The sequence below is a fragment of the Buteo buteo genome, chromosome Z (assembly GCF_964188355.1).
Source record: "Buteo buteo chromosome Z, bButBut1.hap1.1, whole genome shotgun sequence".
NCBI lineage: Eukaryota > Metazoa > Chordata > Aves > Accipitriformes > Accipitridae > Buteo > Buteo buteo.
In genome coordinates, this window is record NC_134204.1 from 55,763,264 (window position 1) to 55,781,126 (window position 17,863).

Below are 17,863 nucleotides of genomic sequence, written 5' to 3' on the forward strand. Positions count from 1 at the left end.
CATAGTATCGAGGCTTGTCTTGCATTAAAATGAACACAGTCAAAGTCCTCCTTATATTTCTTTTCTCTAATCACTTCCCCAGTCATTAGCTTGCTGTTCATTTTCTGGGGTAAATACTCCATTGTGCCTCTAATGTATGCCTAGCACAGCAATCTCATATGATCTGCTCCCAACTGTGTTAACACCCCCACCCCACCAGCCCCTCCTAAAGGCAATGCAACAAGGCAAGTGTATCGGCTAACGTCAATATTAAGGAAATTTTTGAAGCAAAAATGAACCAATCTGGGAAAAGCAGTTTGCCAGAAAAACAGTGGCCAGAGATCAGAGGAGGAAAGAAAATTTGAATGTGAAGTGTGTGCACACTTGGGATCAAAGTGATGTGGCAGGCAAGCCCCCATCACTGGAGTGCTGCGGGAAGTTGAGGAAACAGAGAAAGGTAGGTGAAGGATGGGCCCAACTGCACAGCACTCTGCCATGGGACAGGAGATGAGGCTGTCAAGGGCTTGTGGGTAATGGTCAGGGGATGGACAAACACCATGGGTGGTGTGGGCGCATCTGCTGCAGACCAGCTCACCAACAGGTGAAGCAACTCTTACACAGTTGGAGAAAGCCTCATGATGGCAGGACCGGTATTCCCAGGGGACTTTTCCCACCAGCAAGAAGTTCTGGAAGGGCCTCTGGGTGGGACACAAAAAATCCATTGGGAGTGAAGCCGATTGGGCAGCACCCCCACAGGGGTGGAGGGGATGCTACGCTACAGGCAGGATGCACAGGGCAAGGGTAGCGATGGAGGGCAGGGTCAGCCACAGCCCAGCAATCACCCAGCAGGTCCACAGGGATGAAGCAGGTCAAGACTGAGACAGAAGTCCAGGAAGTTGGTCAGGGTCAGCATGGTGTCCAGGCACCTGCATGGCACAGCACAGCCTGGACAGGGACTTGGGACCTCAAAAGCAGCTCTGGCGTGACAAGGGAGGCCCCAGGTGAGGCTTTCCCCAGCTCCTTCTCATGCTCACCCTAGCTGCTTCCCTGTAGCCTGATCCCAGGTATCACTACACCAGGTCAAAGCTGGCCTCAAGCACAGGCAGCCAGACCCCAAGGAGGACAGGGAGGAGGCTCAGGCCTCTGACACAGCAAAAGTGAAGTGGAGAAATGTCAGCAAATGCTTGCAGTGAAAAAACCACAACCCCCCCTTGTATTTTGCTTCCCTACACAACCAGATGCCAGGGAGGACAACAGGCACCAGGGCACAGGTACATCAGGAGGAGCTGGTGGAAGGCAGAGGCTGGAAGCAGAGAGGCCAGGGGAGTGTGGTAGGAAGGGTAAAAGCAATCCCTGCTCCCATTTGTCCATGCCCCAGTCCTGATTTTCCTCAGGGAGAGGGAGAAAGAGGACCATGTCCAGGGCTAACCTCCAGGGTTGCCTCTTTCCCTAGGCTCTCCCAGCCCCACTGGGACTGCTGCAAATTCCCAGAGACACCTGCAAACTGAACACAGGCATATTCTGAAGGGGCAGTCTGGTCTCAAGGTTTTGTATTTCAGATGCAAATGCCACTGCAGGCTCAGAGGCCACTAATATATATGACTCCCGTGGGAGCTACTGGATATGTGTTCAGGGGAATAAATGCCAGCCCAGTAGAAACTGTCTTTGTGTCTTACATCCTGCAATAGGGGAAATCAGGACAACTTGTTACCACTATGCAAGAGGTTGGGACGCATGTACTCATTCATCCAGAATCAGCTCTTGTTGGAAATACAGCTTTTCACAACTGCTTTGCTATTGCCTTTCTAAGGCAAAAAGAAACCGAAGAAGAGAGGGCTGTGCATCCAAGATACACATAGGCCAGCCACACAAATTAGATTCCTCTGTTGGCTAGAATTACAAACCTGTACATTGCAGGAAGGCTAGCAAATCAGCTTTAAAAAAAAAATAAAAATAAAAAAGAGACTGGTCAGCTTATTCCTTCTCAGAGCAGTAGGGGGAGAAAAGAGATCAACTTAAAATTCACGATGGTCAGTCTTTCCTACACTTGATTAGCCTGCACAAATCCTTGCTGCAAGTCTCCCAGGGAGATGTTCACTAAGACCTCCCTCCACCCAGCCCAGGAAAAAAGGCTCTAGAGGGTGACGAAAGAACAAGAGACCAAATTTAGGTTGCTCTGAACTAGCCCATGGGAGCCAAGAGCTTAATGCTTATCTTCTAGAAAGGATGAATTGCGAGAGGATCTTGTGAGGCTGAGTGACAATTATCTTGTATCACAGCACACCTTCAGCCAGCTGCTCTGGGGACTCCTCTTTCTACTTTGTATAGCAGTCAATGAGGATGTTACCTCTTATTCAACACCTGCTGCTGACCACTTGAAATTTCAGAATGTTGGTTGTAAACCAGTTATTTCAGTCCTCCTTTCCCTCCCACTACACCAAAGTAAAATGAGGGACAACAATGCACCATAAACTGAGATCAATATGCCTCCTATCCTTGGATAATATCTATCTACCAGATTGCTCAGGAAGCTCAGGATCTGACAGATTCCACCACAGAAACAAAGAAAAAAAAAATCTTCAGTTGTGCAGCTGTAGATATTCTGTGCCATCCTAGGAGGAGAAATAGAGATTGATGGTAATGGGTGGGGATTCAGCAGTTCCCTCTGCAAACATGGGGTTTATGTCTAGCTCTCAGTCCGATTTAGGAAAGTCTCTAAGTTAATGCCACTTTCCCAAAGAGCTTCATTTATGGAGCTTAGTTTTCATTTGCACAGTAGACCACTGGGGAAAGAGTTTAAGACATGTCCAACAGATGCTGTGTGCCACACTGGCAAAACACTGGCGGTGAGAAATTTCAGTGGGACTGTTTTGCTTAATTGAAACGAAGTACATGCTCATAGAAACAATGACCAATACTATATGGTTTGTGGCCACAAAACTGCTCTTTCCCTTGCTAGATTTAAAAGTAATAAAAAATTCACCAGCTGTTTGATGAGGAAATTTCTGGTGAGGTAACTTTTCCAAGGTAAGTAAATTTTGCAGCTGAATTTCTTGGTGTAAATGCTATTCACATCCTTCCCCATGGCTACCCATTCATAAAACAGCCAGATGCTTGACAGCAATTTTAAAATAGCATGCTACAAGGAACAATTGCATGGGAATTACCAGACAGGCGAAAATCTGCTTTTCCAGCAATGTGAAGAACTCTGTATTAGTAGTGACATCTGCCTCTGTCATCATACATGGGCACGTGTATGAATGACTGTACCTCATCTGAATGGCTCCACCCAGACAATGCCATTTTGCAGATCCTGTGGAAGTTGACTCCTCCCTAGACTGAGGTTGGAAGAATTTGGGATGAAAACTGCAACAGCCTGCATACCAGGCAAAAGTGTGTCCTTTTGCAAATGATGACCAAGATCACCAAGGTTTTTTTCTTCATCAAATAAAGTAATTTGGGGTTTTCTGTGTTAAAACAGGGAGGCTGCTTGTGTACCTCTACTTGTGCCTGTTGAAGACTTTTCAGCACCAATGGACTCTCAGTTTTACCCCGGCCCTTTCAAGCACGTAATTCCACCTTTATACATGATACAAATACTCATCCATCATCAGAAAGGCAAGAAGGAAAGTCATATTGAGGCCAGCCCTATTTCTGGAGAGTGGAGATATTCATGTGCTCTGCTTATTTTTAGCAGAAGATGGTGGGTAAATCTAAGCCAGCACGTTTTTCATTCAATCTGTCCCTGGACACTATCAGATGGTGCTTCCTTGTGCCAAGCACTAATGCATTTTACATTGGCAGTGAGTGTCAGGACACAAAGCTTGTGAAGTCCCTGCTAAATCTGCTGATGCCAGGAAAATTGATAATAAACAGCTAGCCAGGGACAAAGTCCCAAGTTTTTCTCCTACCACCAGAGCAGCACAGAAGCTGTACCAGTGCAATGATGTCGGCTCCTCTCCAGCTTGTGGCTATGAGCCAGCAAATGAGGGTCCTGGACTGGAAAAAAAGGGGTCCTGAGGCCATGAACACAGGTATGTATCTAAAGATGGAGGGAGATCAACCTGCTTCATGGGAATTAGCTGTGTGCTTAAAACTGCACTTTGAGAACCTTGACGACTTGTGTCTTAATGCTCAAACATCTGAACTAATGGCAACTAATATAAATATAAATCATTATAAATCTAAATCTAAATATAAATGTAAATATAAATATATATGTATACATATCACCTGGCAGGATGATTCTATTGTTTAGCACTCCTTAGTACCCCTTCAGCACTGAACATACTAAATTCAGTCTTACAGGTTTACTTCCTATGGCTACCAATCCCACATAGGATAAGGTCATCCACAAAAGAAAATTCCACAGACTCCTACAAATTGCTCACTCTGATTTACAAGTCATTGTGTTTATTCCTTGAATACAAGCATCCAAAATTCTTGAGCTGTAAAATTCCTGTTCCTTTCCACCAGGTGCCTCAGCGCCCAGGCTTCTTTCTTGGATTGCTCAAAGCTTGGTATCCACATGTCTTGGAGAGAAGTCCAGCCAGGGTTTGAAGATGAGAACCAGAACGCCTCTGGTTTGGGGCAGCTCAGATGGTTAACCTGAGCCTTCCATCTCTGAGGCAGCCGTCCCTAGCAATGGAGAGAAATAAAAGGGGTTATTCAGGGACCCTGGCAGACAGAGAAGAAAGGTGCTATGCCATTAGTAAACCATCAAACCATGTCAGTGACATTTTCCTTCCCACTACAGGCTCTAGCCATGTCCTTGTGGATGTCAGAGGGTCAGCTCTCCCCATAGTGTCCAGGACAAGGCCAGTCATGCTGACAACAGCCTGAGTCTCAGATCAGGTCTGGCTGCAAATGAGCAGCACCAGCCCACCCAAATTGAAATTCTAAGGCAAGGAATTCTATTTTCATCATTATATTCTGTTTTCATCTTAAATATACACACACATAATGAGATTTTTTTAAGGAGAAAAAACAAGCCATGAATCTGACCAGGAGAGCAAACTGGTCTTCATAATTTTCTTGACTAGAGAGCCACAAAAGCATGGGGAAGGAATATCTGTATCTAACCTATTCTATACCTTTCCACGGTTGTATTTCTAACTCAAAGAGAGGACATCTGTCCACATTTGCACCAGACTCAAACAGGAAAGCCTGCTTAAATGTAATGCTTACCAGTCTGCATTCCCCATCACTTCAGCTCACCTTAGTAACGTCAAATGCTTTCTTCATCTCCCTTTTACTGGCTGACCACATAGTGTACTGCTCAGACTGTGACCAGCTAAAATACAGCCTAATGAATATCGGACAGCTGTAGGATACTAGAGTCATTGATCAGTTCCATTACTGGACATGAAAAGTTTTTTGAGTTTTTTTCTCCACTGAGTTCATGGAGAGTTTAAAAAATGGCTACTGACTCTTGGTACGTAAACCTGGAAACCTTAAAAGAATGTGGCAATTAAAATGAGTATCCACCAACTCAGAAATATATGTGGTGAGAGTTTTTAGCTTCAGTCTAATTCCAGGTAAAGCTCTGTTTATACCAGCCAAATCCACCACAGCTAGCAGCCTCAGGAGACTGAACAGCTCATGGTGCCTTTGAACTGGCCTGCTGGTGTCATGGCTGGCACCCTTGCAAGACTGCTGGACCCTCAGTGCTGGGCTTCCTGATAAGACAGCCATTTCTAGCCGGTCTCTATCAGCATAATTTCAGGAGGATTAGTCCAGGAGGAAAAGGTCCAATTCCTCTCACAAATGCACAACCTGGCTTAAATATCGATGTTCCAATGTTTAGTCACCAAATGTGGCCACAGACAATGGCATGTTGTCACTACAGGTTTGAATGTACCCACACATATGCAGATGCAGACAGTCATAGAGTATTTAAGTCAGGAGGGATCTGCAGTGATCATCTAGTCCAGTTCCCTCTTCCAAACATGTCTAATCATATCTAATTGCCCAGGGCAGCACTGAGTCTTAAAACACCTCCAAGGACAGAGATCCCACAGCCTCTCTGGGCAACCTGTTTCCAAATGTTCAGGTTATCTAAAGCAAGTCAGCAAGTTAGGCTACTCTCTGTAACCTGATAAAAACCTCCTCCCTGAACAATTCAAGCTGCCTTCTGCTGAAATGGCCACCAGCTCAACGGTCAATGTGTATGAGCCCAAGCACTGCTGCAGTATGAGGGACACATGCTCTGGCCGTGCACCCACACCTTCTGCCAACACCTTTTGATGTGAGGATGCACATTGCAATGGCATTGCAATACCAGTGGTTGTAGGCTGGCCAGAAATCTGGTAACCAAACTTCCTGGGACAAATCTGAGCCCACTGCCATTTTAAAACCTCTCTGAGACGTAAGGACAAAGTCACATGTACCTTTTCTTTCCTTCTGATGTTTTCCCACACTCTGTTACACACCATGCACTCAAAGGTGTCAATGTAGTTGTCCTGGGTGATATCTTGCACTCCCCACTTCCGTTCCTTCATCGCTGTAAGCAGTCTTGGGTTGGAAATGTCCCCTTTCAGTTTCCATCGTAGGTAGGACTCATATTCTTGATCGTTTGTATCCAGCATTTTGATATAGCGGGCCAGTTCCCGAGGGTGTGAAAAACTGGATACCAGGATTGCACTCTTGTTACTAGGAAGCCAGTCTACAATGCTGGGAGACCCAAAGTACACTGGCACCACTCCCAACTTCAGTGGCCGCCAGAGTTTTTCAGTGATGTAATCTTCACAGATAGCATTTTCAAAAGCAAGAATGAACTTGTACTGTGCCAGTATTTTATAGAAGTTCCCATCATCCATAGCAGTTGGATTTCTGAGATGCTGAGGAAGGTCTCTGTTATGCAGACATTCCCCGTAAGAGTCTACTTCAATGTGGCACATCAGCTCACGCACATAGCTGTCCCGATCAGAAGGAGGGTTGCAGTCAGACTGCACATATACAAGTGGTGCAAGCCTCTTCCTCAGGTTGTTCTTCATCTGCAGTGGGATCATGTACCTCAATGACTTCAGGACCTCTACATCCTCAAGGTACTGAGTGGTCAGCGGTAGGTGAGAATGGCGGCTAAAGGTTGCAGTGTGGTTGAATAAGGTGATGGTCGGTTCATGGAAGAGTTTGTAGTTGTTTTTTGGTGACTCTTCATGGAATAGGGCCCAGTCATGATAGTCTCTACGAGGGAGAGGTAGGCTGTCTATACTGAAGTCAGTACCTAGACAAAAGCAAACAGTGTTTAGTCTGCCCCTGTCATGCAACACTAAGTACAATGACACAGAAGTCTAGTTTTAATTTAATATCAGCCCTACAACCACCACATTTCTGACATTGTAAGGCAATACTGCAAAGAGAGCAATTCATGCAAAGACAGAGGAGTCTTATGACAGATAAAACTGAACTTGGCAACAGAATAATCTAGAGAATGGGGATCAGTAGTTAATATTAGAAATGGTTTCCTTTCAGGTCATATTAGTTTAAAGGCCTCTCATTTCAAGGCTCACTAGGAATTTTATATTTTAATGCACTGAAATCAGACTAATAAAGTTCTGTAAATAGGGGAACAGATGATGTTCATCAGATCTATGATGTGAGCAAAATGGTTACTGCAGGGCTCAATTTTGTTCTAGTACCAAAATAACAAAAAGGATGCTAAAATATTGGACAGGGTTAAGGAGAAAAATTACAAGAATGACTTCAAGCCTTGGAAAGACAATGTACTATAGAGACTCTGGAAGCCAATCTATTTAGTTTATCAAAGAGAGAATTAAGAGATAATGTTATCACAGCTGCCTCCCAGATACATAAAGAAGCAGCTTCTGGCAGAAGATGGCTCCTCAAACAAATGCCAATAGTAGAAGAAGAACAATGTCTCAAGTCTAAAAACAGACCACTGCAGCTGCTTGTGCCTCCCCACAAGGACACAGAGCCTCCATAACAACTTTGGAAAGCTGTGGTGGAAGCTTTAGGACAAACCTAGAAGCCTTTTCTCAAAGTCTGATCTGTGCAAAACTGAATTCAAAATATCAGCTCATGAATCTGACACTTGCTCTCCCTTCAGTACTACTGTATTACACTTATACAACTAGCCTTATTGCAGATCAAATGCAAAGCTGATGAATCTCTGTCAAGATACTTCCTCACTGTCTTGTAACTGTTTTTCACTTTTACTTGTATCTGTTTTTTCCTTAAGTACAAGCACTGAACATACAAAACTTTTAACTGGTATTGTCAAGCGAGGGAGTTTGACTGTTTTCGACTGAAGGGTAGTCCCAAGCCCTCAACACTAAAAGGACGAAGGGCTGTGCCACTCTGAAAAATGCTATTTGCTGCCTCTGGTTTTGACACGTTATAGTGATCCAAGAAGGTGAGGAAAACTGGAAGTGAATCAAATTCTCACAGGGAAGCTTATAAGGCCTATCTGGTTTTGAAAACACTTTGTTCTAAGTGATCCCCAGAAGAGAAGCAGCAGTGCATACAGACAATAACAAAAATGCTGTGGATTGAAATCACAGGACTTCAGCTGTACCCCTTGTAAGGGTGCTCGCTCCCTCTTTAAGGTAGTATTGCAGGGAAGAGGTAAGAAAAATGCAGAAAAGAATGAGACAAGGAAAGGGATGAGAGAGTGTGGTGGGTTGACCCTGGCTGAACGCCAGGTGCCCACCAAAGCCATTCTATCACTCCCCCATCCTCAGCTGGACAGAGGAGACAAAATATAACAAAGGGCTCATGGGTCGAGATAAGGACAGGAGAAATCACTCACCAATTACCATCACAGGCAAAACAGACTCAACTTGGGGAAAATTAACTCAACTTATTACCAATCAACCAGAGTAGGGTAATGAGAAATAAAACCGTATCTCAAAACACCTTCCTTCCACCCCTCCCTTCCTCCTGGGCACAACTTCACTGCCGGATTCTCTACCTATCCCCCTCAGTGGCACAGGGGGACAGGGAATGGGGTTTATGGCCAGTTCATCACACGTTATTTCTGCCGCTTCATCCTCCTCAGGGGCAGGACTCATCACACTCTTCCCCTGCTCCAGCACGGGCTCCCTCCCACAGGACACAGTCCTCCACAAAATTCTCCAACATGGGTCCTTCCCATGGGCTGCAGTTCTTCACAAACTGCTCCAGCATGGGTCCCTTCCATGGCATTCAGTCCTTCAGGAGCACACTGCTCCAGCATGGGTCCCCCACGGGGTCACAAGTCCTGCCAGAAAACCTGCTCCATGGGGTCCTCTCTCCACAGTACAGATCCGCAGGTCCTGCCAGGAGCCTGCTCCAGCACGGGATTCCCACAGGGTCACAGCCTCCTTTGGGCATCTGCCTGCTCCGGTATGGGGTTCTCCACAGGCTGCAGGTGGATATCTGCTCCACCCTGGACCTCCATGGGCTGCAGGGGGACAGCCTGCCTCACCAGGGTCTTCACCACGGGCTGCAGGGGAATCTCTGCTCTGGTGCCTGGAGCATCTCCTCCCCCTCCTTCTTCACTCACCTTGCTGTCTGCAGAGTTGTTTCTCTTACATGTTCTCACTCTCTCTCCGTCTGCCGTTTCTGTGTCCCAGCAATTTTTTTTCCTTCTTAAATATGTTATCACAGAGGCGCTACTACTATCGCTGATGGGCTCAGCCTTTGCCGGTGGCAGGTCCATCTTAGAGCCGGCTGGTATTGGCTCTGTCGGACACAGGGGAAGCTTCCAGCAGCTTCTCACAGAAGCCATCCCTGTAACCCACCCCCCGCTACCAAAACCTTGCCACACAAAGCCAATACAGAGAGAGACAAAAATGCAACATGCAAAACTTACTAAACAAGGAGAAAATTAGGCAAAGAGAAACTTAAAAGAAAAATGCTTTATAGATCAGAGCACATCAGAATGACTAATTCTAATGCAATGCTCAATCAATATCAGTCCAACAAGAAGACAAAAGGCTCATAAGGATTAAAGGGAAGATAACATCAGCATGTTCCCTACTGCATGAGATGAAGGAAATAAAGGCACTTATGAGGGGATAAAGAAAGCACAAGACTACAATTACAAGCAATTTCAACTTCCAAACTACAAATTAGGAAATCTTATATATGTGGCAAAGTGCAGAAGGGAAAGACAAATGCTGTCAGAAGTTCTGCATCTAAGGAGACATCTTTCATTCAGGATTCATACTCCAAGGACTGAATGCTCCAGTGCAGAAAAGCTGGACATCCTCCTCCCTTAGGAACAACACCCCTGAGGTTCTGACAGCACGGCACCAGATCCAGCTCATGCTGACTCAGTTGCATTGCACTCACTACATGCAAAACTCTGTGAAGTACGTGACAGTGAAAAAGTGGAGCTGAGAATCCCTCCCAAAAGCAGAGACAAAATCCAGCAAGTGGATGCCACATCTCACTTCCAAACAGGAGATGGTGGCACTTGACAAAGTCATCACCTACACCTAGGGGGCTCCCAGGCCAGGACAGTAAATCAGGACAAGCTGCGAAGGTGTTCCTAACAAAGCAGTTCTGCTCAAAAACATCTGTACCCCACATTTTTGCATAATATTTTTTCCTAAGCTTTGGATCATTCTTCTCTTGACTAGCTCACTGACCAAATAGTAGGGGGAAATTAATGCAGTTTCTTTGGAAAGTGAAACTGTACCCTGATCCAACCTTAGCATGGAAATGCAGATGTTCGAGTCTTCAATCAGCAGGCTGTTTAGAGGGTAATTCTGGAACATCAAAATCTGCCTTTTTGCAGGCCCACAGGTCAGTGCATCAAGGTGGTTGGGGCAGGGGGCGGGGGGGGGGGGGTGTAGCTTTTCTGTATTGATGCAGCATTTTTTTTCACCTTCAATACCACCTATGACCTTTGTCTCTGGAGGTTTTAGCATTGTGAGATCATTTATTGTGGTTTAAAAATAAGTAATATTTTTGCATATTTTGACATTTTCTTTACACAGTTCATAGCCAGCATCACTAGAAAAATTAAAAAGCTACAAGGAGAGTGTTTTGTCCAGTGTAAATAGTCCTTTTAAAATAAGTAAGTAAAGCATGTCCACAAGCCTGCTGAAAATGAACAATAGTCCTAATGTTGAAACAGAGTTACTACCAGAGACCAAAACCACCAGACTTTACAGCTTTCATGTGATGCAAACACAGCTTTACTTGTCTTTTATTGGGTCAGCTTCTCATTCCTTTGCTTTCATACTTGACCACATTATTATCAACTGACAAAGCTGACCTACTTGGAGTTCTGAAAAGACTAGTGATAAGAAGTTTTTGGTTCACTGGTAAGAACCAAGCTAAAGGTCCTTCCTTCTTATATTTCCAGTTCACCTGTATCCTGACTGAGTGAAAGAGATTCAGGACTCTCTTATTTTGTTTTGTTTCCGGACAAAGGAGCTGAACCTGCCAGTCACAAAAAAGCATTTGGCTTTATTTTTCCACCTAAAACTCACTTTTTCTCTGAAAAGCAACCATATGGGGAAAAAGAACAAAATTAACAAAATAAGGCCTACTTTTAAAAGATGCTCTTTTGTGTTTTGTAGACTCACTGTACAGTACACGTAGTGGGAAGTTTCTGAGGCGGCTGAGCCAGAGCAGCTCAGAAAGTTGCACTAGCTGCTGCTCCCTGTGCAGAATCAATAGATTTCTTTCACTACTTTCCATTTATAGTCTGCTAGCAATCTCTCAGCACATGAGCCAGGGGAGTTGCACAGTTACCAGCAAGGGCATTATTTTAAGACAAAAGACATGCCCAAGTGCAACAAAGGCCTTGCAGAACCTCTGCTAGGGGTGACAAGCTGGAAGACTGGAAAAAGCTGGCTCGATCTCAGACTGTCTTTTCATGACTTGGCAACTACAGGAAATTTATCTTTCCTCCCATAAACAGGGAGCACATGTGATTGGAAAGCAGCATGAGACAAGGCAACAGTCATCCCACAGATGTGAACCGTCACTTTTCAGAGTCCTTTTACAGGGAACGTACGTCTCTGGATCCCTACTGATGGTATTGACCACCAGGCAAAGTTTAGCACAATGAGCTGTGTAATTTTCCTGCTCTCGGTGATTGCCACCTAGAATATTTAATCTCTAAAGGAAAATAACTGGGCAAGAGGGAAAGTTACTCCTTTAAAAAGAAACAGATCCTTACCATAGAACAGAAATGCTCTCGTCATCTGATTGTGCTGGTAGGCCTTGTTGATAGTAAAGAAGCAAACATCCTCTCCACACTGACCCAGTCTCCCTGTCTCTCCAGTCAGGGGGGACCACCAGAGCAGGATGGGATAGTGATTTACATCAGACTCTGTCTTGAAGCTGCTGGGAAATTCCTGCTTCTCAAACTGAAAAGCGTGTATCTCCACAGGCTTTAATGGGCCACTGTGTAAACTGGAGATTACTGCCACCTTATTCTCTGAATTGCCCAGTTCAGTGATAACCTTCAGGGAAATAAACACAAAAATCACACCGCATCACTGTCATTAGCCAGGACACCCAGTTGACAAATCAGAGTTTAAGCATCAAGCACTAAGTCTGCATGTGAAGTTTCTGTCAGTCAAAGTGGATGCATTTCACTGACTGCAGCCACCATCCAGGTGATCTTATGTTAGAACAGCAAAAACTTTAATTTGGATTTGTAAGAAGAAGGGAGAAAATAAATTTCTGTGCTGAGATATGGCCACATCACACATGACTTAACAACACAGCTTCCACTTTCTCCTTGGAAAAAGCAGAAAACAGAGAACAGCCATTCAGTAGCGAGCTTTCTTCTGGAAATTAGCTGTAAATAAACCATGAAGTTTTCATGTCTCTGTGTGGCCATCTGTATACTCACTCCTCTTAATTTTTAAATCACTGACTGAATAAACCAGGTGCAGACAAGTCTTAAAAGACAATGTAGCTACAACTTCATGGTTAGGTAGAGGAGAAAAATCTCATCTGTATGCAGAGAAGTGAAAAACCTATCAGTATAAACCATCATTTACAGATCTGAAGCCCTATGAGGAACCTTAAAAACTCTCCACCCATAGGATAAGCCTCTTACACTGCTCACCATCTGCCATGAGACAGACGTCCCCAGAAAATCTGGGGGATTTCTGGTGCCCAGGAAGCCACTGCTCTTTTCTACAGGTAGTACCTGACATAAAAGTGTCATGGGGCAGAGAAGTCTGCTGAGCAAAGTAACACAAATGGTGCCAGCATGTATTGCCACAGGACACATAGCTCCTGCTGTGAGCTTAGGGGCAAAGACCTTCCTGCTACCGTGCAAATGGCTTTTGTGCATACACCTTCACATGCAGTGCATAATGGCACCCCAGGAACAGCTGCAAGAATGATGCAGGAACGCAAACCCACCAGACAGCTTTGGTCACAGCACTTTTGCTTGTCGGATGGCTCTGAAAGAGGATACTGGAAAGCAGGAGTGTTGTTTATATTAAGTTGTTTGGAAACATTTATCTTCCCTGATAGTTTTGCTGCATGCATTCATTTGGCTGTTTGCTGTGTCATTTGCTCTTACTGTGTAGCAAACACACTGATAGTAGCTAGACTAAATAGGCTCTGTGCAATGTAGGATACTGGGAGAGCCCACACAGGAGGCTGTGCAAAGTGCACCTGTACAGAAAAATACAAGAACACTCCCACATTGGCAAGTGGACAAGTTACTAGCTGAGGAAAAGATTCATACATCTAATAGTTTGAAATGATATAACTGCAGCAATATAATTGAAGTAAGTCTGTAACTATTTGATGTCCAGGTTTCTCCAGGAACATGCTCCTTCTTTGCTTCCAAATTTTGCCCTGGCAGAATTTAAGGAACCTCTATATTTGTGTAGAATTTCTAGTATCTCTCTCTGAACTCCTGGGGATTGATAAGCCACAACTATATCAACAGCTCATGTGCTACAGCAGTCCCAGCACCAGGGCACCAAGTGTCACTGTCCAGTGAACACTCCCAGATAAAAATCCCAGGTCTTAAAGACAATGTAACTACAACTTCATGGCTAGGTAGAGGAGAAAAGTCCCATCTGCATGCAGAGAAGTGAAAGACCTACCAGACCTACCCAGGCAGAGGAAAGCTCTAACCAGCTCCAAATCTGCTTAGCTGTGGAGGTACAGCGGAGTCTCAAACCCTCCCAATAAAGGTCCTAAAGACTTGCTAGTGTTACTCCTGTGCTAGGGGAGCCATATCACCTTTGGATGCCTTGTTGAGAGGAACACAACTGAAAGTGACCATTAAGTGTCAGTGACTTGCCCTCCAAGAAATGGCTCCAATTTGGAGTAGGCAGCTGGCCTGGGAGACCTTCAGAGGTCCTCCTGCTGGCTTCACTGAAGTTAACTGAGGTACCTGTCTGAACCAGAGCCTCAGTTCAGAGCGCAGCCCAAGTGGAAAGACATCTCTGGGGCAGATCCCGGCCTTCTCATGACTGAAGTCTCCTACAGTCCCATGACTGCCAGACAAGGCTGATTTAATTTGTCTAAAAGTTGTTCTCTTCTAACAAAAATCTAGGGTAACCTGCAGCAGCCACAAATTAATATGCCTCCATCTTGATTTTTCTCTTATGCATTTTTTCACTGACCAGCTACTGGACTTTCCAACACTAAGAATGGCCATTGAGTCAGGACTGATGGACGGATTTCCATTACCACTTACTCATGTGCTCAGATTTCCCTGGTCTGTCTGCCACATTAATATGAAATGGGTCTTGCCTCCCTGCCTAATGAGTTCAAACACATGAACAGAGGAGGCAATACTGGATGGAGGCAACACAACATGGCATGATATGGTACACCACTCCTGAGAAACTCCTCCAGAAGCCAAGGAGCTATGCGAGAAAGGTGTTTTCTGTGCTATGTCACTTCTGGAGTCAGCTATTACCACCAGGCCAATGCTGCTGACAGAGTTTATTTAAACATGCCTCTTAAAGCACACACTTGTACAGAAAACTTCTGTTGCCTACAATGCTCTCTCTCATCTGAAAGAACTGTGTCATACTTTGAGAGCAAGAGCAATCTCATGCATACACCCCCATCTGCCCCTGTACCTGAAGTGTAAGCACGAAGAAAAAGGCAGCTGCAAAGCAGAAGCAAGATGCCCACAGTTTCTTCCTCCTCATCCTAATCATGCTGCACTGCCAGGCCTGCCAGAGCAGTTAGAGCTAAGTGTCAGGAAGGCCGGCTTGTCTGAAGTCTTCAGCCTTTGCTGCAGGGCTTTCCCACTCCATCCTTACTCTTCATGGTAACCGTTGCTGAAAAAGGGTACAGTATCAATAAAAAATCAATAAAAAATGCTCCTTCAGCTCAGTGGTTAGCTTGATGTCTACTTGTAGCTTTCTGTAGGTGCCAGAGCCACATTTTGAGCCAGGTATCCAGAAAGCAGCCTGCACAAAACAGCACTCTCATGCACAGTCCCAGGCATCTACTCTCCTTCTGGTCACCCTGGACTTGGGCATCCTCTCAAAGCAGGGTCACACATCCTCTTATCCTTGCAGTCAGCATAGAGAGACACTGATGGGCCTGGCTCGGTCCTGTGTGGGAATGCCAGCCATTTTCCTCAGTTTCAGACGGCAACTGCTCCTTTTCAGCAGACTCACAAACAGGTGAGGAATGAAAGACTTTCCTTCCCTGGGCAAGCCCTGAAAATGCTCCTGGAAGAGGCACACAACTATCTGGCCTTGGGACTTACTACATGGCAGTCTTCTGCGACTTCTGTTCATCAGTGTATCTAGCCCAATGCATAGAGAAAGTAAACATACAGCATACACACAAATGCTCTCCACACCTAAAAACATTTAAATTTAACAAGTTCCCCTTCCCCTGTAATCTACAACTGCGCTGGTCTGCCTCTTCTCAAATAACTCTCTCCCTTCCCCAATGATTTTCTTAGCCTTCACAGAGCCCTACTGTTTTGCTGTATGCTGGATTTCACTGTGTGAAAATCCCAACTCCTGACAACAGGAGTAGGTGCAAATTCCAGCTTCATCCTACAAAAAAAAAAAAAGAAAGAGGATGGGAGAACAGTAAGAGTTTATCTCTCAATACAGAGGAGTAAAGTTTGAAAATCTGGGTGTTCTGAAAGCTCAGAAAGCAGAAACACACACAAAAATGTTTAATAAATTGCTACTTTAATTGCTATCTCTTTCAGAGATGTGCCTCATGTCATTTAGGCTGGTTTTCCATGAAAAGAAGGTGTATGTGATTGCATTGTCTCCATATGCATGCACCTGCCAGCCTTCCCCCCATCCTAATCCCATTCACAAAGTTCCAAAAACCTGACAAAGAGGGATGGGTCCCAAAAGTACTGCCTGCTGTAGTACTACCTCTGTGGCATTGGCAGCTAGAGATAAAAAAATGATCCTATTTCTGCTTCCACTGCAATATGAGTTCATCCCTTCCCACTGACCTCTGAAGAAAAGCCTCTTTAGTAAAATCTTAAACAGAACCATGCTGTGTGAGTTCTGCTCTGCATGGGACAGCTGCTTTTGAAGGTTTCGTGTGGGCACAGAAGTGCACGCCTGCCAGCTGAGCACTTCTCAAATGAGGTAGGATCTTTTATAAAGCCTCTGCATCTTCTGTGCCTCCTGCATTATAGCCAAAATGGGGCATCAGGAGGGGAAGAGGCTGAATTCTGCCCACAACTGTGTCAGTGAAAAGCTACTCAAGGCACATCCTGGAGCAGATCAGTATCTTTAACACCACGTCTTACCCTGTGCATGGCAAAAAGTAAGACTCCGACGACCCACTGAATGTCCCCCTACCCACTGCCCGGTAAAAGAGTTGTAATCCTCCCATTTTTAGATATTCTTCTAGAGGGGGAACTGCCCACTCCATGGGTGTGCTGTACCTGTTGCCCCAGGGTATTGCGCTGGGTCGGGGCTTCATTCTTGCACGTGCAGCGCCCTGCACTCAGTACTTTTACCTAGCGATGCGGTGCAGTCCGCGCTTGCCGTGGGCCACACAAGGCTCTGTCCTGTCCCAACTCCGCTGGCAAAGATGACCTCGCAGCTGTCTCCCACCTCCGTCAGGCCGAGCGAAGGAGTTGAGGGAAGGAGGGTAAACCACCACTCCGGCTGTCCCGCGGGAGCAGCAGCTCCCCGCAAATCCTTCCAGACTTCCTACCCGCTCTCCCTGCCGCCTCTCCCTCCAGCCCTGCCTCGCTCCATTTCTCCGGGCTCAGCATCCCCGCCGGGGCTGCGCCGCCCCCCCCCCCCCCCCCAACACCGCTACTTCCCTTCCCGAGGCTCAGCCAGTCCCACAGCCGCGGCGGGAGGCTGCAGCTTCGGCCCTGCTCCCCGCCGGGGCATCCTCCGGTCGGGCGCCCGCCGCTGTACTCACCCCGAGAAAGTCGCTCCCGCCTCACCGCCGCCGTCCCCCTCTGGTTGGGCTTGAGAGGGGTTGGGGGGGTGTGTTTGTTCGGTTTCTTGTTTACTTTTAGTTTGTGCACCCACTTGGTGCGGGGAGGGAGGCGGGGGGCGGGTGCTGGGCGAGGGCTGCGCCGGGGCGCGCGGTGGGGCGGCGCGGGTCCGCGCTCCCTCCGCCCACCGCGCTGCCAGCCGCCGGGGGGGGCGGGGGGGGAGTCGGCTCTTTTCGGGGTCCCCCAGGCTCTGAGGAGGTAATGCAGAGGGCTAAGCGGCCGGAGAGCGCCATCGCTTCCCCGCGGCCCGACTGCTCTTCCCTCAAGTCCCGCACTGCCAGACCTCACCCTCCCCCCAAAATAAATGCGTCGCCGATTCCTGTAGCTGTTGGCGTAATCGCGCTTTTAGCCGTTTTATTCTTTAACAACTGTGCCGGCGCTGTCTTGGCGAGGACCGAGATTCACTGTATCAAGCCAGAGGGCAGCCCGGAACAGAAATGCATCATGGCCGCTCAGAAGCCCCGGAGCGCCGGAAAAGGCAGCTGC

At 46.3% G+C, this 17,863-nt stretch overlaps 1 protein-coding gene across 1 annotated transcript; it reads right to left on the reverse strand.

Annotated features, from left to right (window-relative positions):
• Positions 1 to 4,369: 4,369 nt before the first annotated feature.
• POFUT3 (protein O-fucosyltransferase 3) lies at positions 4,370 to 17,452 on the reverse strand. The gene is made up of 5 exons (XM_075020433.1): positions 17,299 to 17,452; positions 15,009 to 15,212; positions 12,119 to 12,404; positions 6,369 to 7,204; positions 4,370 to 4,617 (listed from the first exon to the last, which is right to left on the reverse strand). Exons 2-5 carry the CDS (start codon positions 15,087 to 15,089, stop codon positions 4,393 to 4,395), a joined length of 1,428 nt encoding a protein of 475 aa, XP_074876534.1. The 5' UTR covers positions 15,090 to 15,212; positions 17,299 to 17,452; the 3' UTR covers positions 4,370 to 4,392.
• Between the last annotated feature and the right edge of the window lie 411 nt (positions 17,453 to 17,863).